Source organism: Nipponia nippon, unplaced genomic scaffold (genome assembly GCF_047370975.1).
Source record: "Nipponia nippon isolate SJK-2023a ecotype South Korea unplaced genomic scaffold, ASM4737097v1 scaffold_9, whole genome shotgun sequence".
Taxonomy (NCBI): domain Eukaryota; kingdom Metazoa; phylum Chordata; class Aves; order Pelecaniformes; family Threskiornithidae; genus Nipponia; species Nipponia nippon.
In genome coordinates this window covers 4,296,926-4,323,130 of record NW_028262413.1, presented here as the reverse complement: position 1 = coordinate 4,323,130, position 26,205 = coordinate 4,296,926, and the positions used below count along the sequence as shown (strand labels likewise).

At 44.3% G+C, this 26,205-nt stretch overlaps 2 protein-coding genes across 5 annotated transcripts; one reads left to right on the top strand and one right to left on the bottom strand.

Moving 5' to 3' along the window:
• Window positions 1-6,240: 6,240 nt before the first annotated feature.
• LSM3 (LSM3 homolog, U6 small nuclear RNA and mRNA degradation associated) lies at window positions 6,241-12,200 on the bottom strand. The gene is made up of 4 exons (XM_087745484.1): window positions 12,065-12,200; window positions 10,947-11,057; window positions 9,525-9,620; window positions 6,241-9,199 (listed from the first exon to the last, which is right to left on the bottom strand). Exons 1-4 carry the CDS (start codon window positions 12,083-12,085, stop codon window positions 9,119-9,121), a joined length of 309 nt encoding a protein of 102 aa, XP_087601610.1. The 5' UTR covers window positions 12,086-12,200; the 3' UTR covers window positions 6,241-9,118.
• XPC (XPC complex subunit, DNA damage recognition and repair factor) lies at window positions 12,123-25,411 on the top strand. Of its 4 annotated transcripts, none has more exons than XM_087745480.1 (16): window positions 12,123-12,324; window positions 13,052-13,244; window positions 14,168-14,295; window positions 15,143-15,266; window positions 16,225-16,309; window positions 16,813-16,970; window positions 17,181-17,301; window positions 18,675-18,764; window positions 19,209-19,667; window positions 20,616-20,776; window positions 21,037-21,118; window positions 21,582-21,716; window positions 22,219-22,388; window positions 22,713-22,806; window positions 23,315-23,404; window positions 24,065-25,411. In XM_087745480.1, exons 1-16 carry the CDS (start codon window positions 12,123-12,125, stop codon window positions 24,275-24,277), a joined length of 2,505 nt encoding a protein of 834 aa, XP_087601606.1. In that variant the 3' UTR covers window positions 24,278-25,411. The 4 variants fall into 4 exon arrangements, with proteins under 4 accessions (XP_087601606.1, XP_087601604.1, XP_087601603.1 ...); XM_087745478.1 differs by having other exon boundaries at window positions 19,209-20,144; window positions 21,606-21,716; XM_087745477.1 differs by having other exon boundaries at window positions 19,209-20,144.
• The last annotated feature ends 794 nt before the right edge of the window (window positions 25,412-26,205 follow it).

Sequence of the window (26,205 nt, the reverse complement as noted above, 5' to 3'; positions counted from 1 at the left end):
TATCACATTTTTAGCTAAGCGGGGGTTTTGTTTGTTTGGTTTTTAAAATGCCTAAACCTTTAATAGGCTAAGCATCATGAGTGGCGATACCTTCCATATACGCCCTGGGAATTCTTTTGAGACCACAATTCCCACCACGTTCAGTGCTTCCAAACTCTCTTGTACATATTCCTCCTTCATATCAGTACTAACAAGCTGAAGAGGGGACTCTGCCACCTCTGCTCCTCACTAAGTGGACTCTGATGCTACTTTAAGCAGTAGCTTAATGAACTTTCTGCCCCAATTGCAGTGCTGGCTTAAGCAGCTCCTGTTCCCTGAACTGACCAGAGAATTGATTCAGGTTAAAGCTACACATCTTCTACCCATGTCAGTTCCCCAAGCTGCTCAGACACTGCAAATAATTCCTACTTAGGCCCTGCAAGCACTTTTATCAGCAAGCACTGAAAAACTGAAAAATTCCTGGAAATTCTCCCTCATCCATCACACAGACTTGCACCTATCAGCTGGGCATGCAAGAGATGAGAACTCCAGCAGTGCTGTAACAGCAGGTTTCAAGAGCGGAAACACAAAATCAAATTTCCTCCAAGACTAGAATATCCCTGAGCAGAGCAATGCAGGAAAAAGGGGGTTCATCTGCAGCTGGAAGAAGAAAATACTACACAGACCACATATATGTTACACCTCTGGACATTGGAAAATTTTGGAGCCAGACTCAAAAAAGTTTTCAAACATTTTGATGAACTTTTTGCATGCAGAACTCCATGGCTTTAGATATTCAACCATCATTTAACTCTCAGAAATAAAAATCCTAGGGCTTAATAACTAACATGAGCACAATGCAACTGCTAATGCCACAGGCAAGGCTTACATTAAACAAAAATACAAGTGAGTGGACAATGAGTTCAAAGGATGCTCTGCAACCCACAGTCTAACACCTTCCCTTCAGCACAAGGAGAGGACTTCCTGGGGCAGGAACACCTTGAACAGAAGACAAATGCTTCAGAGGTGTACCTGCATGTTTTGGACAGGCCAAAAGTTAAATCCTTCCTTACACGGCTGCACTTCTTTATGAAATAGCTGATGAGAATAGGTGTTTTTGAAAAGGAAGTCATGTATCTGACGTTTCTCCTACTAATACGTTGAGATGATCATCAGCTCAAAACTGCAACTGCAGTTTGTGGCTGTAGTTTAAAGAGTTTCAGAGATTTGCTTAATATGGCAGATGTCCACTACTGCCAACTTTACTGACATGTCTTCTATGAGATCAGTGCAGTACCTACAGAAGCTTCATCAACATGTAGATGTTTAAGTGTTCACTGATGTTTAAGATTGCTTTTTTCTTTTAAAAAAACCTAAACACTAGTTAAAGAAGAACAGAAGAGAAATGGAAAAAAACCAGTCACAATAAAGAACATGCTGGAGTATACTCTGGAAGCTGACAACTTAACTAGCTATAGGCTACAAAAGAAGGAAAACGCAAGGGAGATTTGGTCAGTGGTTTTGTTTACATCCTTAAAATTTACTTTTTTGTGATCAAATGAGTCACTTGTATTAAGTCAGATGTATAGCTTGCATCCTTTTCAAAAAAGAAAGGAAGATTATAAGGGACAGAACTGTACTGAAAGAATCCAGACAGTAGAAGAGGCACTGGATCAAGAGCCAGCAGATCTCTGCTGTGAGTGTGACGATACTACTGTTTCTCTGTGTGACTCGCTGTCTCCTCTGCGCAGCTGTGCCAGTCCGAGAACAGTGCTCACCCTCTTCTCAGAGCTATGTTTCAAGACTGGTACCAGGGAGGTAAGAGAGCGCTTCCCAAGAAGAAAACCTTGTAACCTTTCTGTGGGACAAAGAAAATCCAGAGGAAAACAGAAGTAATGGAAAATTGCACAGTAAACTTCATATTCAACACCTGAAACACCACATGTAAAATATTTCTCCTTAACTCATAAGACTGCACATGAGAAAGGGGGGAAAAATAACATTGTACAGACATCACACTGCCTCAAGAAAGAAAAAAATAGCTATGACAGCTGGGTTTAGGATTGAGTACAGTGGACAGATCTCTTGCGTTAACCACAGGATGTTGTGAATCTGGAAGCTGCATGCCTATAGCATTGCTGGTTTTAGGTTGGTTTTCGGGGAATGAACGCAGGACAAATAAGTTCCAAAGGCTTAACGTTTAATCACGAGGAAAATCTCCATTAGCTGGTACTGAGATTAGAGCCTGTGCTTTATGGATAGGACCGCATTAATACAGAAACAACTCTGAATATTTGAATTACACCAACAGGCAGCAATAAAAATCAGAAGGTTTGGTATAAAAACAATTTGTTAAGAGTTGTGTTCAGTTTAACAATAGTGTATTCTCCTGGGTTGCAGCAGAGCTTTGGATCTCTTGCCTTTTATAAAGCAGCACCTCAGTCAACAAGAATTTAGCTCGGAGGAATGCATTACAAATGTAGAACAAATCAAATTAGCTCTCAGATGTTATCTGTTGATATCTCATTTCTTCCTCAGACTTCTGCTAACCACCGGCATGCAACATCTGGGCAGCTGGGGGAGGCAACTGTTTTACTAAAAAGTACTAAATATAGGCGCTACAGAACAAATTACAACACACTGCTTTACCACACCACCTACAGCACAGGATGAACTGTAACAGTAACAGTTACCTTCTGCAAAAAAGGTCATTAGGCCTACCTAGCCTGTGTCACCTTTGCAGCATAAAAAGCCAAATTAATCAGAGCAATTATATGCTAAGGATGAGTGACAAAGTTAGTCATCTGTTGCAGAGGTTATTTAAAGAAATCAAGATTTGGAGCACCATTTACGCCTTTCAAATTTTTTCCCTGCCACTGAAATTTGAAGGCTCTGGAAGAATTCAGTAATGCATTCAATTATGACAACCGTAGGCTTTATACTTAATATTCTACATACTTTAACTTAAATTTAGAGGAGCATACTTTCTTCTTTTTAAAAGGAAAAAGTTTGCTTTCATGAAAGTTCTTTGTGATTTCCATAGAACAGACTGGAGAAGGGATTCTGTGACTTCCTCGGTCAAAATTCTCCACAGCATTTCACCCTGATTAGCATTAAGCGACAGGCTCCAGTGACATACACATTTGATGCAATGATTTACATAAAACTAGAGGTTTTACTGCCCAACAGTTTAGCAGATTCGAGAAGAGCAAATGAAAATTTACTGTCGCAGAAGTGCCACAACGGTGAGTTCTATTAGGTAGAGATCAGACTATGAATCATTTAATAAACTGCGCCATTGCCAGCAAAGGTTTTTGCAGCCTCCTTACCAACAAAGATGATAAACTTTCTGTGCAACAGCGAGTGCTGTGAGAAAGGAACAGGACTACGGTGCCTGCAGCACTGAAGTCCCCTTCAGAGGCTAAAATTGATCCACTATCGCAATAGAGTTTATGGAATCGAGGCTTCCACTTGTCAAACGGTTTAAAGACACTGGTGAAAGTTCCTTGCTCAAATCATCCAGAAATAGACTGGGCAAAGCACTAGATCATCTACTGCCAAGGGCAACTATGTACTGATGTGGGCTTTGGGTGACATGAACCAACAGACTGTGATCAAAGAGCGTCATGTTTAGCCAGCACAGATGCATAAAGCATAGGTCTGTATCAGGCAATTAATTAAAAATGGTTCTAAAAACCTAGAGCAATTTTCATCATTAAAACCAAAGAGAAACTGGAAATGCATCAATTACCTGAGGTATTAAAGATACTTTATGACCTAAATATACAACACAGATTAGGCCTACTAAAATTTATGGAACCATAGCAGTTTTCAAGAACTGTTTTATGTTGCCACATGAACAGTATTATCTTCACAAATAGGAAAACTTAACTTTTCCATTTGAGGTTTATGTTATCCCTTACTTTCAGAATACAAAAATGTATAAGACTAAGGAACACCGTACATACTCTGGATCAAATAACATCCTCCTAATTCACAAAACATGCTTACATTGGAATATTCTGATCTCTTCCGAAGATTTCCGTACGCACCTTCGGTAAGTAAATCTCCATGTTTACCAGGTACCATACAGAAGAAAACACTGCTAAAACCCCCCTTCGTGATCAGTCATTACCCAACTCTTCCAGAGGCTTATGCAGTGTTTTCTGCAATAGCTTGTCTGCCCACACAGACAGTCAGCACGCCTAGTCCCTTGCTGTTGCAGGCAGTCACATCATAAACCGATCAAATGCCATTGTAAAACTAAATAGGCTTTTTGGCCTAAGTTTCCAAAATTTGGGAGTGGGCCTCTCTTCCATTCAAACTAATTTGGGTAACAATGAAAAAATTCACTCATAAACAGGGCTTCTGACTACATCTTTTTCCGTCAGTGGTTCTTGTTTTCCGCTCCAACCCACATCATCTATTCTCTTCCTTCCACCCATTCTTCCCCCCCCAAAAAAGGCTGGCTTGGACACTGTGCTTCAATTTTCTGTAGAACTTTCTATTTTTCATTCCCATTCTTTTTGTTTAGTATATGAAAGCAGCTTCCTGTTTAGAAACATGGGAGTCCTACACCCTCAGTAATGATGTATTCAGCCCATCAATGATCTTGGCATGAATGCCTTAAACCTTAATAAGCCTGATGGGATTTTCTGTACGTGTCATCATCAGTCCAAAAAACAATGCACAACGTTTGTCATCTTGCACTGAATCGGCTCCCTTCCCAGTGCTATAGTTCTACTAAGAATTCTAAGGGCTTACAAGCCTCCTTCTCTTGAGTATGTCAAATTATAAATTTCCAATGCCTACAGAACAAGAACAGGAGCACCAAGAAGAGACAGTGTTGTTGCAGAACTCCCAACATGATCGATACTGGTCTGCTTCCCCCCCCCCCCCCCCCGAGTCCCTGCAGCAGTATGCCACTGCACACACTGCTCAAGTCTTACTATAACCTATTATCCAAATCCTGGGCTTGTCCTGTGCTGGGCAGCAGGAATGAAACACATAACGTAAGATCTGTTCAACTTTAAAAAAACATGCCCCCAAACCCTACATGACCTAGAACAAAATTCGTTCTTGTTCAAATACGTAGACTGGATCAAAATCTATTTCTGTGGGTTCAAAAAGGCAGCAGCGTTGGTGACTTGAAATAAACTGAAACATTTGTTACTTCGGGAGTTTAATGTACATACATTCCTATGTGCAGGCTGTTCCTCCTGCTGAGGTTTAACTGCAATGAAGTTCTACAGTGAAGTTCCTGGACAGCCATACAACCAGCAGTACAACAATCAGTGGGTGCAGGAGCAGTTCTGGATACCACACACAGCAGTTCTGCTCCAAGCAGTGCTTAGCAGCAAAGTGGTTAACCACAGTTTATTCTATATGGCATAATTCTTCAGCTAATGCTACTAGCAAAGCTGCTAGTCTGGAGTTCATGCATTTCAAAATCTGACAATGCAAGGCACACATACTGTTTTACTTTAACTCTTCTGGGGGCTTGGTCTGTGCCTACATAAACATCAAAACATATTTTGATCTTTACTTATGGGTGAGCAGCAGAGTTAATTTAAAGCTGTCAGCAAGTGCCATCCTAATTAAAAACAAATGACTAATTGTACAACTACAGGGCCTGTTGACACAGGCTACATACATCAGTCAGGCAAAGCCAACCAAGCTTGAATTTGAGGAAATGCAGCACCATCTAGCGTCCTACATGAGTTAGAGATTCAAAAATCAATTTCACAAGGAGTCCACACAAAAATTTCACAGGTAGCTTGACACTCTCACAAAAGCAGTAACATACCAGAGGTCCAACTATACCAGCACTTCTGAAAAAGGGAATTACATAATAAAAATCTTGTTAAAAAAGAGCTGCTGAGAGTCCAATGTTTGCAGGCAGAACAGAAATTCTTCAAAGACAATAAAATGATAAATTACTCTGTCACCTACCAAAAAGATGCAGTCCAAAGGCAAAAAACTACCAGAAGGCTACTAGAAAGGCTACTGCCATCTATAAATAGCTACTAGAAATAAAAAGGCAGCCTTAAAGAAGCTGAGTAATACTAAAAATTCTGGCAGGCTAAAAACATAAGACAATATGAAAAGGCATTTGAGAAATCTTGAGAAATTATTTGAGGAAAATTAACGATAAATTCTTTTTCAAACACATCAGGAGCGGGAATCTTGGCAAAGGGTTAGTGCAGGCAACAGATGATCAAAGACTAGAAAGAAGAGTAAGAAAGAGACGAGACTCCAGAAAAGCTTTTTAAACGTATTTTTTTTAATCCACATTCATCATGGAGGAGCTTAGATTGGCTCCCACTCTGGAGAACGCATTTCAAATTGGAGGGTCAGTGAAAGATGCTACTGGACATTTCAGGGACATAAACAATAACAGAACTTTATAATCAGACAGCGAATACCCAAGAAATCAATTAGACAATAATTGAGCTAGCAACCAGCATGGATAATTTCTCACTTAAAACTTCAAAAGAAGCAGAAGGTGACAAACGAGACAATTTTTAAGAGAGTTCTACAGGGATTCAGGTGAGCCCACCTCTTTCAACCATGCTGATACTCTGTAATATAGAATTACTGGACATAAAGATAAATGTGTTATGCTGACAAATACGGGTCAAGTAAAGGAAATGCAGATCTCGCATCTCTATTATAATTCTCAGAGAACCTAACAAAAGTGTTATTAACAGATATTCATCCTAAAATTTATCAAGGCAGAAGTTCCTGGCGTACCAACACCTTGTGTATCATGTCAGTTCTCTAATACAAAAATCACACAGTACAAAAAGGGATGGAGCAGCTTTCATCAAAAATGATTAAATAGAAAATCTGTTTGCAACCTGGAAAAGAGAAAACTGAAGGACAATTAGCAGTAGCGAAGTTGGAAAGGTAAATGTATACTCTGCTGCCTCTGAATACCACCAAGCCAACATTGTCTGTCACACACATGACGGTGACAGGCAGCAAGTTCAAAACCAAGCCCAAAACAGACAAAGCCAAAACCAGAGTTATTTCTTCAGAGAACACATGCTCAGCCTGTGACATACCATAGCAATACATAGCAAGGGGCTTACCAGACTCCTAAAAGGATGAAAACTAATTAATGAAAGAGAAATCCCTCGGGTTCTGTGAAACATACTCTCTCCTTTCCCAGATGTGCAGATCCCTGGGAACTGGAGGACCATCACTGTGGTCACCTATTCTTCCTCTCTCCCCCTAAGCGTTTATTCTGGCCTCCTAGAGCAACAGGAAATAAGATAGTAGACTAAAAAGGATCCCAGTGCAGTCATCCCTTGTACAGAACAGGAGTTGATGCTTGCTGAGCTAACTCTTGCAGAGACAGCATGCTAGGAACGGATGAGAGAGGAATCACAGAAAATTGTTTTCATCCTAGCCCAGACCAACCTCAAGCAAGGATGGTTTAGTGAGGGAAGTCTGCTAGAAAGCCACTGCATATCTGTTTTTCATTCAAATAATGTTATAGTAGTAAGTTGTACAGATGCCTTCTTCTTTCATTTGCATACGAGGGACCTATGTATGAAAACAGCATCGTACACAGGTTTAAGATAACAAATTCTTGCACGTGTGTACAAGTGGGGCGATTTGTCCTTTCTAGGACGAAGTGCAAGGAATATGGTAGCAAGTCTCCACGTGGTTAAAAATTTAAGACTAGAATTGCTATTAGCACACTAATTCTCAGCAATAGCTTCACTATTTCAGCTTCAGCTATCACTCCTATTTTTTAAATCTATCCCAAAGCTAGAGGATATTGTATGAGAACAGATGCCACCGAGAAGCCAGAGCAGATTTTGTATCAGTCCTTGCTTTCTTTATTTCAAAGAGCGTGAAGTGTACATTCATCTTCTGAGTGTATGTATTTTACTGCCAAAAGAGTTAGTATTCCTTTAAGAAGAGTCTGTCTTGGAGCTTACCAAGGCAGATCTTGCATTCCTCATCACCGTCACAAGCTATGGACATAAGCTATGAAGATTTTTCACTGCAGGAGAAAGTGCCAGAGCAAGCTGCTTTTGCCAACCTTGCAAAGCATGCCTAAGAACCTAGATAAATTAAATTTATTAAGTCACAAGTCACATTTCCTATGGGAAATGTCCCCGTGCAGTCCTACATCTCTCATATGCCTTTCAAACATGCTTATTAAAACATGTCGTAAGTGCCTTTTTTCTTCCATACAATAAAGAGAATAAATTGCAAATAGGGTGTGCCTGAGAAAGTGTATATTAAGGGAGAGCTTTGTTCAGGGTTCTAGTGCACCTTCACCACAGGTAACTAATCAGCATCTTAAGCATTCAGCAGAATGCAATGTATTCAAGAACTGAAACGGGCTCCAGACAGTGGGAAGCAAATGCATGCAGCAGGCAACTCAACAGCATGTGAGGCAACAACCTCAGTCTCTACTTCTGGCCTTGCAAACCATAGCTCTGTTAAAAGACACGATAAAAACATGTGAAAACATTGTAAAGAAGCCCATCTTCTTTACATATCTTAGTGTTGAAGATGCATATACATACTATTTCCCTGCTACAAGGATCTGCATCAAGAATTTGAACACAGGAAAGCCATAAATTATAGCACAGTAGATTCATGTAGTATTACCCCCTCAAACATCAATCTGCAAGACTGGGGTATTAGCAAGGACAGAAATTACACAACACACAAAAGTTACTGTTTTCTCAGAAAGTGAGGCTACATACTACAACTCAATATAGCACTAGCTCTATAGAACAACATGAAAATAACGTCTTCAACATAAAAACATGACAAGTCAAATCCGAAAGATAAACCAAATTTATTTAAAACAAAAAATTAAGACAGTGCTATTGCCAAGATTGCAAAAATGAAGGATTCTTTTACTGATGTGACAAGACAGCCAATTTACAGCAGTTACATTAATTCTGAGAAAATCAGGTTGGGTTTACACTGCTTCAATTGACTACATGTACTTTCTGCAAGACAAACTGGTTCCCCTTCCCTCCCTCTCCCAAAAGAAGACAAAAACATCCTATAGAAAACACGTACAGAATTTTGAGACACGTGATCGAAACACGAACCATTGTCCAAAAGCCTGAAACTTTCCAACAAGGTTAAATCCTTTGTTGCTTCAACCAACCCTCAATGGGGGAGCTACAAGCACAACGCCGTCACCTCTGACAAAGAGCATCGGAATATTCCTTTTGGTAGACTATGAAGAAGGAAAGAAAAGTTTACATTTACAAAAGCATAGTTTACAAAACATATCTGCTAAGCATATGACCAAATCCAATCATAACAAAACACCAGAAACAACTCCAACAAACAATCTCAAACATACAATGTTCTGGCATGCTGAAGAGATCAATATAATAACACCACAACTTTGGATATCCTTTGTACTTCCAGAACAATTTGCCCCAACCTTCTTTTAGATCTCGGTTCAAAAAGTAGTCTGCAATAAACTACTTTAACAATATAACACAGTTTAGTTTTAAAAATGTTTTCTATAGGGATAAATACACTGAAGTCCTTACTTTGTAAATCTCTTCATAGGTTTCTTCATCAATCTCTATTGTAGTCACAGTTTCTTCCACATCACCCAAAATCATATTTAAGTGCTGATCATATGCCTGTAGGAATGAATTAGTTTATTATTTCTTCTAAAATTCAAACACAAGCTTATTAAAATGAGAATTATAGCAAGACTTTCAGACATAATTAGTTTAGCCTGATTGTGACCAAAATGTGCCACTATGTCAAAACAAAGTAGTATCAGTTATAATTTCAAACATAAATGCCAGCAAATCAGTACTCTGCAGCATAAAAAAAAAAAAGGGGAAGACATTTATATTCACTGAAACGCTCTTCCAGGAAACAGCTCTGAAGCTTTCAGTGAGAACACATGCAAGAACTCGGAGACAGACACACATTGTTAACATTACACCAGCTATACATTCTCTGCTGCCAGTCCAGCCTCCTGGAACTGATTGCCTGGGGCCAGCTTAAATGATATGAAAGCTGTAATTCATACAATGCTACAAAAACTTCAAATAAGCACACGTTCCAAACACCTTACAAAAGCATCTTGCAAACTATATGTGTGCCTCATGGATTTCTCCTTGTCTCTGTGCTCCCAAAGGAGCTGAGGCCCAGTTAACACATGGGGCAGCTGGATCTCTTCCCCAACACAGTACAGTACTCAGGAAGGATGACTGACTTAATAGAAAGCAAAAATCTGTCTTGTCAAAAGACATATCACTCTCAGAAGAAAGCACTTAGACAAACGAGATTTGCAGAGAGTCCAGCTGAGTACATAATCCCATCATACCCTCATAGTGTATGTCTTAAGAGATACTTGTTTGATAACGATCATCTCATTCTTAATTCATTCTTAAAGAGACCTCAGGGTACTTCACAAGAAGAGGCCTGCAGCATTATTGCTTATTTCACAGACACAGAAATAGAAGCCAAAAGCAGTGGAATGAATTGCTTGGTGTCATTCAGGAGACAAGAAAACCAAAATACATCTCTTGAATCTCTGGAGAAGCAGAGTACTGAACAGATTAGATTTTGCCACTAATCACATTACACTTTTGATAAGAGAAAGGGTTCAGCCCTTGATACTAAGATGATCTTTAACCTACCTTCTCTAACCACTTCTGCATTTTTAACCAAGAGATACAACTACTTGCACTTTTAAACTAATATTTTTAAACAATCAATGGAAGAATCACAGAATCATTTGGGTTGGAGGGGACCTTCAAAGGTCATCCAGTGCAATGCCCCTGCAGTGAGCAGGCACATCTCCAAGTAGATCAGGTTGCTCAGAGCCCCATCCAGCCTGACCTTGAATGTTTCCAGGGACAGAGCATCTGTGTACTAGGCTGTTGTATGTAAAAAAGGCTGCCCAGTGCTCAGCTGAATAAGCGTGGTAGCGTTCTGAAAGTTTTACTTACATGTAGTCTGCCTCTAAGCTCTCTGTCATTCCTCATTTTCACATAGATTCGCTCATCTAGACTGAGTCTGATGAGATCAAGTGGCTCCTCTACGGTATTTGTTGTTTGTTGCTAAAAAAACAAAATTAAAAACGTTATTTGTACAGAAGAAGCCTGTGAACTTTTTCATTCCTCAGTGTTTGTGAGAGACAGAAAACAAGCAGGTAAGAACACAGATTCAAATATTCCTTCACATCCTGTTGAACCTGAGTGCAGCTGATATGACCACTCCATGGATACTCATGAGCCTGAGCAAAAGAAGTTAAAAAACTTCAGTTTGGTTGGCAGCAAATCACGCCTCACACATACTGTTGCATAAACTATATTCCTTACCAGCAACCATTGTCCATAGTACAGCAGAAAGCCTAATCTGCATGAGCTAGCGAGCTTAGGGACCACATATGCCACCACATGGCGCAGGCTGGAAAAACCAAACCCAGGCTGCCGTCTTTGCCAGCACAGGTCAGTCAGCTCGGTAACACGCTGCCCTCCTGCCCCACACCCCCCTCGCCTCGGGGCCTAGCTCAACCACACAGCAGTCGTGCCAGGCCGCGGAGCGGATTAGAAACCTGAAGGCACGCTGGGCTGAGGTCTCTTTTTTGTGCTAAGGGCGTATTTTCAGGGTCACAGCTAAAATGCGTGAACGTTTTTGTGCATATCCCGCAGCATGCTACCTAGTTCCTTCTCAGTGAGGCAGAGCCAAGGGTATTTTCCTCAGTTGCTTCCCTCCGTTTCCCTCCTCCGGCGGTTCCTGGGGGAAAGGGGCCTGAAGCGGGCCCTGCCCGCAGTCCGACGCCCCCGCCGGCAGCACAAGGACCGAGGCGCGCCGTGCAGTAACTCCATTCCTCACAGAAAGCGCTTCCCCCGGGGGGCTGCGCCTCACGAAGGCTGCCCGAGCGGGGGGCTTTGCCGGCAGGTACCGCCCAGCCCCAGCTGGGCAGCCGAAAGCCTGCCTCCATCTTAGGCCCCGCCAGCCGCGGGAGGTTTCCCCAGGCCCGGGGGAGGGAAGGCGGGCCCGGCCGCAGCGGGGAAGGCCCCGCCGCTGCCTCCCGCCCTGAGGGAAGCAGGGAGCCGCTCACCTGGTCCACCTCATCCGCCATCTTTCAAACCGCCTCCCGCGCTCTCCCGCGAGACTTTATGGCCCTTCCCCTTCCCCTCCGCCGGGGGCGGGCCGGGGGGCGGCGGCGGGGACGGCAGCGGGGGCCGGGGTCTGCCCGCTGCCGGGGGAGCGCCATGGCCAGGAAGCGCAAAGCATCGCCCCGGCCGGCGGCTGCCAGCAAGAGGCGCTCCGGGGGGCCGGGGGCGCCGCGGGACGAGCCGGAGCCGGAGCCGGAGGAGGGTGAGTGCGGGCGGGAGGCCGGGCCGGGCCGGGCCGGGCGCTGCGCCATCGCCGGGGCTTAGGGCCTCTCCCGGCCTCTGGCGCTTCGGGGGAGCTGGGGAGCGGCGGGGTCAGCTCGCCCTTCGCGACCTCGGCCGCCCCCGGGAGGGAAGGGGCCGTTACCTCGGGCGGGGCGCGTGGGGAGCTGCTCTCCACAGTGCCAGCGGGCGGGGCGATGCAGGCAGAAATCGGGGGTTTAAATCCGTCCGTGACAGGTCCGGCGGGGCCCACACGCTGTCTGGAAGCACTGGGAAAGGCTGAAAATCAGGCCCTGAGCGACCCGGTGGGGGTCTGGCTCAGCTCGGCCGTGCGGGGCTGCCGACACCCCCGGCTGCGGCCGCGGCCGTGACAGGCGGGACTGGAAAAGTTCGCCAGAGCAGCTTCACAAAGTAATAATTTCTTGTGACTGGCAAGTACAACACTTATTTTTGAACTGACCCCGTTGGTAGGACTATGGGAATCTTTATGTACTTCTTGCGCGTTACGTTATTACGAGTATTTTCCTTAAACAGGCCTCATCGTTCGATTCTTAGCCTATTTATTCAGAAACAATGACATGCTCGTCATTGTGAGTGCCCACTTTCTTCTGTAGCTGGCTGTAATGAAGTCCGTGGAGGTATAGTTTCTGATTGCCATGGAGATAAGACTTCATCCTTTAACGTATCTTCCTTTCTTCTGTCCCGTGCAGATGATTTTGAAGAGAAAAAGCCCAGAATAAAGAAGAACGACTCAAAAGCTCTGGCTAGGAGGAAGGAAGAAGACTGTGATACTGGAGTTTCCAACTCAGCAAATAAGCCTTCAAAACAAAAAGGGGCAAAATCACTAATAAAAGAAAAAAATACTAGAAATAAAGGAAATCATGACAAAGAGGAAACTTGCAGGTAGGTTTACTTATTATCATTTGAGTCTGTAGGAGCTCTCTGTTCATGGTTACATGGTATTTGTTTAGGGCCCAGTGCTGCATATGTGCATGTGAGCAGTTTACTTTAGGCTGTCAGTCCAATTCAGTACATTTATGTCACACAGCTGGACAGAAGTACCGTCTTATTCATTGCAGAGTCAGTCCTGGGGAAGATAGTCTGTATGGGAAACAAATATGTGAGCCTTTTCAAATTCAGTGGTTTAAATATAAAATTTTATTTCATTTGTTATAGTTTTTACGTGGGACTAAGGAGGCTTTATGGAGTCCAGCATGAATAGAAAAGTCGGCCAGAGATTTGGGTTTAAAATGATGAGCAGAAATCTTTAAACGTATCATTCTCTGGTGGTTTTTGGAATCTGAATGTAATATCAGCATGGTCTGCCCGTGGCGATTGCTATAGCAAATAAATTAATAAAAAGAAATTACACTGATTGATCTCATTTCAGTAGCCAGCCAGAGCCTTGGGTATTAGTGTAGTGAAAGAGAAACAGTTCTAAATTCAGTAGACTTTGAAGGTTCAGTAAGAACAAATGATTCAGTAAACTATTTCTCCAAGGACTGATTTGTACAAGCTGTTCTAAAGGATGGGGCCTTTTGTAGGTTCAGGCATCTTCCTTCCTAAACGTCCTTGCAGAACCAGGACCTAAGTTTGCACTGAAAAAGTGTTGCTCCATTGAGCCCATGGTTATTTATGGCAAAGACGGTTTGCTTTATAGAGAAGGTATCTGTGGTTTAATTGTCAAATACTCAATGTGTTGGTACTGATGCAGAGGTCACGCTTCATTTATTTTTTCTGTTTTTAGTGTGTTCTTCCTCTATTTTTCTTAAATAAACAAGCACCTACACTTCCTGATGCTAAAGCCATTGTGATAATTGTAACAGTGACTCGCTGAAGACCCCTCAGAAGGAGATAAAGTTGAAGAGAGAATCTCCTGTTAAAAAAGAGATGGGTGAAGACAATATGGATGATGATGATGATGAAAGTGAAGATGAATGGGAGGACGTGGAAGGTACCAATTGCATGTTTATTCGTTTTAAGGAGTAAATATTCTTATAAACATTTTTTTTTTTGTAATTTGATTTTTGAACCATTTCTCATTTGGATTCAGGTAAATGTATATGCTCTGTGTACCTGAAGTATGCTCCATGTGCATATCTGTGTCTTTAAACGTTCGTATCTCACAATGCTTTTAGAACGGTTCCAAAGTAGAAAAAAACCAGACAACCACTGACCTGGTGGTAGTGCCTTGAATTTCACTGTTATTTGTTGGCTTATGTTAAAATTATGCTGCTATGCACAAAGCACTTTCTCAGCTGTTTGTGTTGTCTAATGTTGAGTAGGCCCCAAAGAATGAGTTGGTTTGAAGATTAAAAACTGCGACTTCCTAGTAAAGGAGAGTGGAGGTGAAACCAACTGAGCTGTTCGATTAGGTGGCCATCAACAAACTGTGCTAAGAATCATGATGATCATAATCTTTGTATTTTGCTGCTACAGATTTATGCCTTCTAAAGTGAACAGTTGTCAGGGGTTTTTTTGCTACTCTACAAGCACCCTTCAAGTCACATCTGCTTCATTCACCTTTCTCCTGATTGAGCTTGCCTGTGGCAGTCACTTGCCATAGACCGTGCTGAGCTGATGCCTCAGCTGCAGGTGACTGGCATCCCACAGTTATTTGAAATAACTGAGCACACACAGTGTTATGGAAGATCCAGGAGCTGGTAATTACTGGGGATGTTCTGTTTGTAGGTTATTTGAACACTTGAGAAGGAATAGGTAGGTTCTTATCCCATTGTCAGACCTCCCTGGGGCATCCATTCCATGTTTACTTATCATTTAGTAATATTTTATTTTTCCAGAACTCCAGGAACCCGCCACAGATAAGTTAGAAGAAGCGGCTGTTCTTCCAGCAGCGGTGCTGCCAAGCAATCCTGTCGAGATAGAGATTGAAACCCCAGAGCAGGTGAAGAAAAGAGAGAGGAGGTAAGAACAGGGAAGGCAGTTGGAGGGTCATTAAAGGATGAAGTTAAAAATATGCTAAGTCTTGACTGTCACTGACTTGCTCTGCTCTGGGTGGAAATCCCCACTTTGTGCAGCCTGTTGAGTTGGAGTGATGTGAGGTCCTGGGATGGAAAAGAGTTTACACACTGACAATTTTACCAAAAATCTTCAGTGGAAGTTGGTGGGAATGGAGGTTTTTCAGCTTTCTTGAAAATCGAGCGTGTGACTTCATTGTGCTTTAATATCTACATTTCCAAACCAGGGACAGTAGTAGCTCTCTTCGAGGAGAGCTGTGGGTGAATGGCATTGTTGTACTGTAAGTATCTTAACAGCCCAGGCGGGAGCCTCTGTGTGCCCGTACCTGAGCTGTGGATAGGTGGGTCAAATGAGTGTCCTTGGCAGCTGGGAGCGTTATCCCAAGGAAGGCTTGCTTTGTGTGGCGGCTGGAGGCTTCATGATATCTCATGCTGCTACAGGGCGGGCACTGTCCCAGGCCAGCCCTTCATAACAAAGCAACCAGAATATCTGTTGCCTCTAAGTTAAAAGACTTCATCAATGAAGAGAAAACCATTTTTTCCAGGAATCTGAATGGAATGTCAGCAGTAACCTAAACATCAAACGATTCAGACAGTGAATTACAAGTTTAGTATGGAGCTGTCCAAAGCTGTCTGCTAGGGAACTGTAGGCACATAAAGTTAGGTGGAATTTAGGCCATCTGAATATATCCAAGCTCTCCGTAGTCGGGTATGTGGAGTTCACAGTTTATTAGTCATATGCAGCCTGTTTGCCTGTTCACATAGCCAGTAACTAAACTTTGGTTAAGTGTGCACAGAAGTTTCTCTGGGATGGATTCTCTTTGTGAACTGATCCAATTCGGGCATGTAGAAAGGCAGGTCCGCAGAAAACCCACAACAGCCATTTCTTTTGTAATCTTATGCAGAGAAAAAAGGAAAGCCGAATTTGAGCTGTATCTTCGGAGAATGATGAAACGTTTCTGCAAGGAGGTTCGTGAGGACACACATAAGGTATTGGTCACAGAGAAACCTGGCAGAGAAAAAATGGCACATAAAGATGTGTGAACTGATTCATAATGAAGAAAAAACTGATTTTGATCAAATTATTTGGGGCCATGGCTAGAAGCGAAAAAATAAAAAGGCTGTAGTCCTGACAAATGCTCATTAGACTTCTCCTAAACTGTAATTTAGAAACATCAGTGACCGCATTAGTAAAATTCTAAATCGAAGCAGATGTGACTAGGGTGTATATTTCTCCACTGAGTGTGTATCTGCTCGTTCTGTCGGGGTTAAACTGTCAGTCATGTAGGGCAGGAGACACCGAAGGGGCCTGAAGGCTTTGCTGTCTTCTGATGGTGATCTGAAGACAGCCCTGTGTCACCCTGCCTGGGAGGCTCCATTGGTGCCTGTCTCTGCTAAAAGCAGCAGTAAAGCCTTCCTGGTCTATACCATGGACAGTAGCTCCAGCAAAGAAAATCTCTCGTGAGCTCACTATAAAAACTTCTTTTTCTCAGGTTCACCTGTTGTGTTTATTAGCAAATGGTTTCTATAGGAACAGGATCTGCAGCCAGCCAGATCTTCATGCCATTGGTCTGTCCATCATCCCCACCCACTTCACAAAAGTGCCTGCAGGCCGCGTGGACCTTCTCTACCTTTCCAACTTGGTGAAATGGTAAAACTCTCTCTCCTAATCATGCTGTCACACAGAACGTAGAGCCAGGGTTCAGGGAGGGGGTAAATGTAATTACCAATTTTCAGTGATTTTTCTGATTTTAAATACAAGGGTGAGAGTCTGTCCTTTTTACAGAAGGCAAGGATGAACTATGAAGTTTAAGAATACAGTCACAAACACTAGACAGTACGTAGGTGTCTCATATTTCAGGTTTGTTGGAACCTTCACTGTCAATGATGAGCTTTCCACTGAAAAAGGAGAGCCCCTTCAGTCGACCTTGGAGAGGCGCTTTGCTATCTACGCTGCACGAGATGATGAAGAGTTGGTTCATGTAAGTGACTGGGAGGTGCAGGGCTGGTTGCTGAGTTTGCGTGCTAGATCAGTGCTGTGGTGCTGTCAGGGCACACACAGAGTGGTCTTTGAGGGATGGATTTGAAGAAAACAAATTGCTGACTTAGGTGATGCCGTGGCTTTTTTTGTCGTTGTTGTATTTTTATCTGGAGTCCTTCTGTGATTAAATTATTCAATTTGAACTGTGCCTAACTGGAGCCTCTAGTTCTGGTTGGTGTCACTGCGTGCTCCGTGTTCTGCGGTGAATGGTTTTATGTATAGTGTATAGAGCTACTTGTTCCTAAGTACGCTTTGGCTTCTTTATATTGCTGTATATCAAAGTGTAGATCAAAGAAAACCAGCTTAATATTAAGAAATATTAAATTTCTTCTGAAATACTAATTTGAGTGAGGAAATTCTTCGGCTCACTTGCAGCCACAGAAACTCTTTACAGATCTTTGAGTTAGAAGGTTGGTAGTTTGTTACTATGAGTCACCATTGAAGGCCAAAGGAATTGAGCTTTGATTTAGGGCAGCCTGAGGCTAAGGCTTCAAAAGGACTTCAACTCTACAGTCATTTTGTGGTGGAATTGGATTAAGGGAAGAAGTGGAGTCAGTTGCTTCAAGTCACGCGGAGATTTTGGTAAAACAGCCGAGGGGCGGAGGGAAACATAGGAGATCAAATTGACGGAGGACATTTGAAAGAACAGAAGGGAGCTTCTGCTTTGCAGGTGCATGGCTTGCAGCTCTGCCCTGTTGCTGATAAAGTGGGATGATGCAGCTTCTCTGCTGCGTAGCAGGAAGCAGTTGTGGTGGCTTTGCAGCCTTGCTGTGGAAACGCAGAGATGTCACTTCCTGGGACAGGAGGACGACACAAAGCAAGCCTTGCTTAGGCAGCTTCAGCCGAGTCCCGTGCAGGAAGGCAGTTGCCAGGTGCGACGGGAATGACATTCTCTGCATGGCTGGTGGTTGTGCTGGGGTCAGCTGGTGGCATGTGGTTGGCTGTGACCACCTCTGGGAGGCAGGAGTTAGAGTCATCTTACTCGGTTTTCCTCAAGAGTGAGAGACTGATAGGGTAGATGGGATGCGGGTGAACGACTGTGTCTGCTCCGGCAGGATGGTTCACTTAGCCTCTTTAGGAACTGGTTCCTCATCTGTGAGTTAACAGCAGTAACAGAAATAAGAGCCAGAGAAGGCTGTGCGGTGCTTTAATACTGTAGCACCTGGGCTGCCTACGCATCTGTGTCAGTGTACACAGCACTGGGAAAAAGGTAGGAATGAAAATGATTTGTGACACAGATTGTAAAAAAGTTTCAAGTGGTTTTTTTGGATACCTTTAAAAAAGGTTAAACATGCTTTATTTTTTCTTTTGCAGATATTTTTAATTATTCTGCGAGCATTGCAGCTGCTGTGTCGCCTCGTGCTGTCTTTTCAGCCTATTCCTCTCAAGGAGACAAGAGCAAAGGTAGATTTTGTTGGGTGTGTGGAATAAGGAATAGGTCACTGGTTTAGGGAGTAGGATCGAAAAAACTTTCTGGCAGGCGCAGCTTGAAGTGAATCGCTTACTGCATGACCCAGGAGGATGACAATGTTCTGTCTATAGTGCAGCAGATGCAAACCCTTAATTTTTAGGTTTCTCCTTTAAAGAAACCACCCATTTTGTGTGTTTCAGCAAAGACTTCTTATGCTTCTGTGGTTTTAAATTTCTTTAAAACTTAGACAGCGAACAGTTGCTGCTTGAGTACGCCTCCCTTCAGGCATTTGCCTGAAGTTTTCAAGTCCCTAAGACATGCAGATTTACCATGGTGGCCAGCCTTTGGTCTGCACGCACCTCGTGCCAATTTCAGTCTTTTTTTTTAACATATTCTTAGCGTTGGTAATAAAAGTGACATAGCCTCTCTCTTTGCAGGGAAAAAGCTCATCCACGAGGCAGTCTGTCAGTGGTACCTCTGAGGGGCAGGAGAGCTCCGCCACAACACCCAAAGCTGTGGCAAAAAAATGCCCCTGCAGAAAAGCCAGACAGGATGAAAAGTCCTCAGAGAGCGAAGAAGACACCAAGGAGCCAAAGAAACGCAAAACTGCTCAGACCAAAAGGACACACAAGTCAAAGTTGACTACAGGCAGCCAGGAACAGAAGGAATCTAGTAATGAAGAGAGCAGTTTAGCAGAAAAAGATGTGCCAGCCAGGCCCAAGAATGATCGCCGAAGACGAGTGGCCTCCAAAGTGTGTTACAAAGAAGAGAGTGGAAGTGATGAGGGCAGTGTTTCGGACTTTGAGGTTTCAGAGGAGGAGAGCGATGTCTCTGATGAGGATTTTGAAACTGTCTCTAAAAGGCGGAGGAGCTCACTGGGTTCCCAGAAGCCAAAGGTAACAGCTATAAAAAGCCCCAAACTTGAGACTTCAGAATCAAGGCTATCCAAAAATTCATATGGCGCTGAGCCGAGGCCAGCAAAAAGTACAGCTCCAGCCTTGCCTCATGCACAGAGAAAGAGAAACAAAATAATTTCTAGTGATGAGGAAGATGGCCAGCAGGAGGTAAGGAAAGCGATGGGCACAGACCAGTGGCTGGAGGTTTTCCTTGAACGTGAGGAGAAGTGGGTGTGTGTAGACTGTGTTCATGGCAACGTTGGCCAGCCCCAGCTGTGCTTCACATATGCCACAAAGCCGCTTTTCTATATCGTGGGATTTGACAATGATGGGAGTGTCAGGGATGTGACGCAAAGATATGACCCAGTGTGGATGACGGCAACAAGGAAGAGTCGTGTGGACCCCGAGTGGTGGGAGGACACGCTGCAGCCGTATAGAAGTCCCTATGTGGAAAGAGACAAGAAGGAGGAAAATGAGGTAAACGGCAATAGGTTATTCCAGACATTTAGTGCCAGGAGTCCAGTCCTTGGATTCTCATTCAGGCAAAAATCATTAGGAATCTTTCCGTGAGGAAGGAATTTTGGATTTGAGCTTGAAATGTTCAGATTGAGCATGTTTTAAAGGGAATATACAATGATAGATCAAAATAATATCAAACGGAGGCTGTTCAGAGAAATCTGGGTAGCGAAAGTACTGGACAGCCCAAGCTGGAGACTTACTAATGTGCTTTCTGTACAGTTTCGCATTGCCCTTCTCAAGAGAGTCTTTAAAATACGTAGATCTGGGTACACATCTAAGTACCTGTTTGCAGCAAGAATGCTTTGGTCTGTTGGCTCGTCTGATTAAGTTTCTGGTGTTTTTTCCTTTGATCCATGCTTTGATCCATTTTATTACAAAGGGTAGTGCAAGAGAGTTGTGAAATCACTCTTCTTTGTATAATTCCCACAGTTTCAAGTTAAGCTTCAAGATCAGCCTCTCCCAACAGCAATCGGAGAGTACAAAAACCACCCTCTTTATGCGCTGAAGAGGCACCTCTTGAAATATCAGGCGATCTATCCCGAGTCAGCCGCTGTCCTAGGGTACTGCAGGGGAGAGGCTGTCTACTCCAGGTGAGTGGTGCACGTGTTGTCATGTGCGACTGCGATCTTTGTGATGAATTTAAGAGCTAATTTGTGTGAAGACCACGATGTTGTTAGCAGTAGTCTCAGGCCACATGCATAGACGGGGTGAGGCATTTAGCTGCTCAGGCAGCATTTGTGTATCACTTAGGTACAGCTTTTTTACAGTTCCTAACATGTGAATAACAGTTTGGAAGTCTCTTATGGAGAGACTTCAAAACTCTTACGGTGCTTCCTTCTGGCCTTTTTAGAGACTGTGTACACACGCTGCACTCCAAGGACACTTGGCTGAAGCAAGCTCGAGTGGTGAGGATTGGAGAAGTGCCTTACAAGGTAAGAGGGTTTGACTCCCTCCTGTGCAGCACGTCTGCCCTCTGAAGTTGAAGCTCAACTCCCGTTTGGTTTTTGCCTTCTCTCTGTCAGCAGATGTAGATTTCTCACTTGCTTGCGTGGTTTGCGGTAGCTGCATTGTGGCTCTGTCCACCTACTGTGCCTATAGTTCCTATATACTGCCCAAAGCCCGGCTGTCTCCTCTTCCCGCCCCAAGGGTATCTGGCACAACTGCACCCTTTTCATCTTCTTGAAAGGCATCCTAGCGTTTTATACGAACGGCAGGCTCTGGCTCCCTGTTGCATATGGGTGCCGTGGGTTATCATTTATAGGCAATGGATACTGGAGCTAGGAAACAGAGATTTCTTCTCTCCCAGAGCCTTCTCCTTCGATGTCCTAGGAAAGTCTGAAATCAGTGGCAGCTTCTTGTTGTGGTGCCACAGGCTTGGTCACTGTATTTGCACAGATGGTGAAAGGATTTTCCAACCAGGCGAGGAAGGCGCGCCTTGCAGAGCCTGCAAACCGGGACAGAGAGGACCTGGCACTCTTTGGTCGCTGGCAGACAGAGGAGTATCAGCCGCCTATAGCAGTGGACGGAAAGGTAGCTCGGAAGGCAGAGGGCTGGTGTTAAAGGAAGTGGTGTATGGAGCTGTGGGCTTTATTTTTCCAGAAGTTGCATGTTTCAGAGATGAGATCAGTCAATAACATCTGGATTCAGGATTAAGACTCCTGAGGTAACTGGATCCAGGAGGAAATGGTCAAAACTTCACTGAGGCCTTTCTTTCCTGAATACAAGTGATGAGTGCTAGCAGTGCAGACTGCTAACTCTATGATTTTGTTGATCTAATTTGCCTGCCCCGAGTTTGCTTTGCTAATTCTCTGCGTTACAGCCCGAGTAACAAGGCCTGGGCAGAGAACATACCTAGGAGGGAACCATGCAGCTACAATCGAGGCTGTTGCCTTGACATGGGAATGTTAATCAAATACTAGAGTGGAATGTAGCAGGTCAGAAGGAAGGGAGAGCCCCTGAGATGCAGCAAGGATTTCCACCTCTCTCCAGAGAGCAGGAGTGTCACCGTTTGTCTTTAATTTTGCAATAACAGGTTCCTCGGAATGAATATGGAAATGTCTATCTCTTCCTGCCATCCATGTTACCCGTTGGCTGTGTGCAGCTGAGACTCCCAAACCTGAACCGATTGGCGCGGAAGCTGGACATCGACTGTGCTCAAGCCATCACTGGATTTGATTTTCACGGCGGCTACTCGCACCCAGTGTATGTAAAGCTGCTCCGTCGCAGCTGATTGATAGATTTTGATCTCCTGCCGAAGCTGCATGCCCGGCGTTGAGGAGTACACGCCCTCCTCTTCTGCGCTAGTAGCGGCAGCAGAGTCTGTGGCTCTGGCATACGGAAGCGACTTTATACGCTTTAAGCGTCGGCCCTTGTGCGGGGAGGATAGGTGATGAGTTACACACCTAGGCCCTGTGAGACGGACATGGTCCTGTAGGAGCTTGCTTTCGGTTTGGCTGGGTCAGCAGGCATTTGCTCCCTTTCTTTTTTCTTCTAGTAGCTGACAGAGGATTGTGTTCTCCTTCCTAGTACTGACGGCTACGTCGTCTGTGAGGAGTATAAAGAGGTCCTCATTGCCGCCTGGGAGAACGAACAAGCAGAAGTAGAAAAGAAGGAGAAGGAGGTGAGAATTATTTTTGCAGCTTCCTTACTGTTCCATGTATTAAGGAAAGTTCATTCGAACTGGGGACAGTCCGCCAAGGGTGGGCTCTGTGACGGTGAGCGGCTAGCCGCATCTCCCAAATGCCCCCTTTTGGGCTTGCTGTCCGGACCGCCGTGGGATGCCGTACAACATCTGAAATAGTGCCTGCTCTGGAATAGTTTCCCATGGCTGCTGGGAAGCAAAAACAAGGAATACAGGTATGAGGTTACAGTTTGGGAGGTGGCTCTGGTGTAATTTCCACGGTCAGGGTGCAGATTAGGAGGTGACAATAATTCATGGATTTAGCAGATAACTGGACACCAATACATTTTACTGTTAAGAATCCTACTGGCCCAATGTGACACATTTAAGTTGGCGTGGGGTTTTTTAATGGCAGTTTAAACTCTTCAAACTTCCATTTTCTGTGAGCGTAACTACGTTGAAACTTACAATAGTACATTGGTCTCTTTCCACTAACAATCCCTCGCAGAAGCGTGAGAAAAGAGCTCTGGGGAATTGGAAGCTGCTGACAAAAGGACTTCTCATCAGAGAGAGACTGAAGCAACGCTACTCTGTCAAGGTATTCTGCATTTCTATTAGTGATTTCTTTTTCAGGATGATATTTCTCTACCAAGAGATTTTTTCCCAGTCTTTCCAATGGGTTATGTTTCCAGCTGCAGAGCGTAGAACTCCCAGAATGCAGTTGCTCAGAAATCTTTTTCTTCCCTGTTGTTAGCGTGTGACTAGTCACTAGTAACAAAACCACACCAGAAATTCCACGGGGTCACGTCCATGAAAGATTCATTGTTGTTTAACAAGAGATTAGTGTTTCCCAAAGCATCATTTTGTTGGTATTATTTCTGTTTTGACATACCCCCTTCCTAGATTTATCCCTCCAAGCCAAGCAAGCAGCTAACAGGATGAGAGGGGGCTGCTTTTTGTTACGCAGTCAGATGGTTTAGTTTTTAACCCTTTCCCCGTTGAGAAAGGTGAAAAGCATGATCTTTCTAAAGCAGGTTTATTTTTATTCTTCCGCAGCCAAAAATATTTCGCTTGTGTTGAAAGAACGCTTGACATCCAGGAGTAGAAACACCGCTTTGGGTGAGAAGCCCAAACCAGAGCAGCCAACTTTTGTAATGTCATTCGGTGTCGCCGTGACGGACGACAAGCCCTTTCAGAAAGGGGTAGTCATGAGGGATTTCTAGAACAAGTTTTCAATTTTCATGCCTGTTTTTTCCAGAGCGAACCGTCAGCACCTGAGGCAGAGAAAGGAGCGGGATTCTCTTCTGACGATGAAGGAGGGCCGAGTTCAGAGACTGCAGTGGGGAAGGCGGCCATTTCTTGGCCCCAAAATCGCCAGTTGGAGAAGAAAGAAGAAGAGAAGACAACCAGAAAGAGCAAGCGAGAAAAGAAAGGAGAAGCAGCACAGTTGTTCCCCTTTGAGAAACTGTGATCAGAACGAGCGTTCCTGTGCCGTTTCCAGATGCAAGAACAAGTCACAACAAAAGTATCCTTTGCCAGTTAAGGACCGAGTCTTCCTGCGCACTTGGGTTTCGGAGCGATTGGGGACCAGCCTCATTCAGTATCAGGAGTTTCTTTTGCTGTCAGAGGTAATTAGGTTCAGCCTTTTGGCCTTGGACTTAGGAGAAGCAGCTGTGCAGCTGTACTTTCTGAGAAGATCACTTTGTGCTGTTGGGGTTTTTTGCTCTCTTTTGCATCACTCAGCACTAATAATTCAATTTTCCGAGGCATTCCTTTCATCAGCACTGTCTTTTCCCATTTTTCTCCTTTCCGTTTTTTCCTGCTTGCTCAGAACTAAAGCACGCAGCTGCTACGTAACGGCCTGTGGCGAGCTGGCCGAAGGACTGCTGCCGCTCTCTTTGATTCATACCTTGCCCAAACCAGGGGGGAGGGAGAGTTCTGGTCTCGCTGTCTCATCGCCACAGGAGGGGAAATACTGCCTCTGAGGTGTACAGCACCCTGCAGCGAGAGCTGGAGGAGCCTGAACATTCCCTGTCTAAAGAATACCTGCCTTCTGTGAAAACTCAGCTTGGGCTTTCCAGCCTACAGTCGTCTTTTACCTCCAGAAATCTTGTGCATTAGAAGGGAGAAGCCCTGTCCTCATTTCAAACTTCAGGTTAATTATGTCTTCTTAAGTAATTTGAATATATGCATATTTGTTCCACTTTTGTTTTATCAAGACCACGTGGATACGTTCTGGAGCAAAACGTGTAAAACTGGCTGAGCGTCACGGTGAGAAACAAAATGCACTGAAAGCAGAGAGCTCTTGTAAATGGTATCCAGCACCCGAGCATTTAAAACCTGTTCAGAGAGGAATGTTAAATCTGCACGAGCGTTTCCTGCAGTTTCGTAGTAGCAATGCTGATCTGTCTTTTGCAGTATTTTTATAATTAAATTACGCTGACACTGTCTCTTGCAAACTAGAGGGGAATACAGTCCGGCCGTTAGTGGACGTGGTCACAGGGGAAAGGTTGAAATGCAAGAAAAAGGCTTACATTTAATTATGTTCAGAAAGAGCTCTATTTTTGTACTGTATTTGTAGAACCAAATAAAGTATGGCAAAAGAGTACGTTGTCCGTTCCACCTCCCCTCCAGGCAGCTCATTCTTCTGTGAGCAGCTCCGTTTCCCTGGCAGGACTCAGGCAAGGATAAGGATGCACCGTAGCGTTTCCAAAGCCACAGATCAGGGCCCGGGGTACGGCAGGGCTGCCTGCCTGTGAATCGTTTCACGTGAGGGCTCTTTGTTCTGTTTTTGGTACCGAATTCTAAATAAATAGAGACCAACCTAAGCTGGAGGCTTGGGGAGTAGAAAAAATTTTAAAAAAGACATTCCCAATCTTGCACGAACGGGTACAACTGCGGAGGGCGCAGCGGCCGTCGTTCCTTCTGTGTTAGTCGCCGTGCGGATCCGCGGGACGCACCCTGAGACGAGGACTTGGAACGCGAGGGCCTGCGTTCAGCTCCTGCTGGGATCGGTAATGTTTTTCATCTCCTTAAGACGGGAGCTGGTACCAGCCGGACCAAAGCGACTCCGCGCTTCCCAGCTTGGGACGCTCCGCCCGGACGTGCGAAGTTGGGGGTGCGGTGACTGCTCCCTGCCAGCAGGGAAAGAGACAGCACCATCGTCAGCTGGCGGGGTCCCCCTCGGCCACCTGGGCAGGCGGTGCTCCTAACCTCGGCGTGCCAAAGGTGGAGGAGTAAGTGCACTTTACGGGAGAGCAAAGCGGAACGGGGAGCTGACTGCCCGATCAGGTACGTGTTCGGCCAGATTTCGGTAAGGACCCAAGAGAAACGCTGCTTCGGTTGTTTCTATAGGAACGATGTTTGCGTACGTGCGATGAAAGCGAGCCTCGGCTCCAC

Coding starts and splice junctions, on each gene's coding strand:
- LSM3 (XM_087745484.1), bottom strand. CDS start 12,085: ATGGCGGATGAGGTGGACCAG. Junction 9,621..10,946: donor AGCTTAGAGGCAGACTACAT/GTAAGTAAAACT, acceptor TCATTCCTACAG/GCATATGATCAGCACTTAAA. Junction 9,200..9,524: donor CCTATGAAGAGATTTACAAA/GTAAGGACTTCA, acceptor CCTTCTTCATAG/TCTACCAAAAGGAATATTCC.
- XPC (XM_087745477.1), top strand. CDS start 12,123: ATGGCCCTTCCCCTTCCCCTCCGCCGGGGGCGGGCCGGGGGGCGGCGG. Junction 21,717..22,218: donor CTATAGCAGTGGACGGAAAG/GTAGCTCGGAAG, acceptor TTGCAATAACAG/GTTCCTCGGAATGAATATGG. Junction 23,405..24,064: donor AGCAACGCTACTCTGTCAAG/GTATTCTGCATT, acceptor TGTTTTTTCCAG/AGCGAACCGTCAGCACCTGA.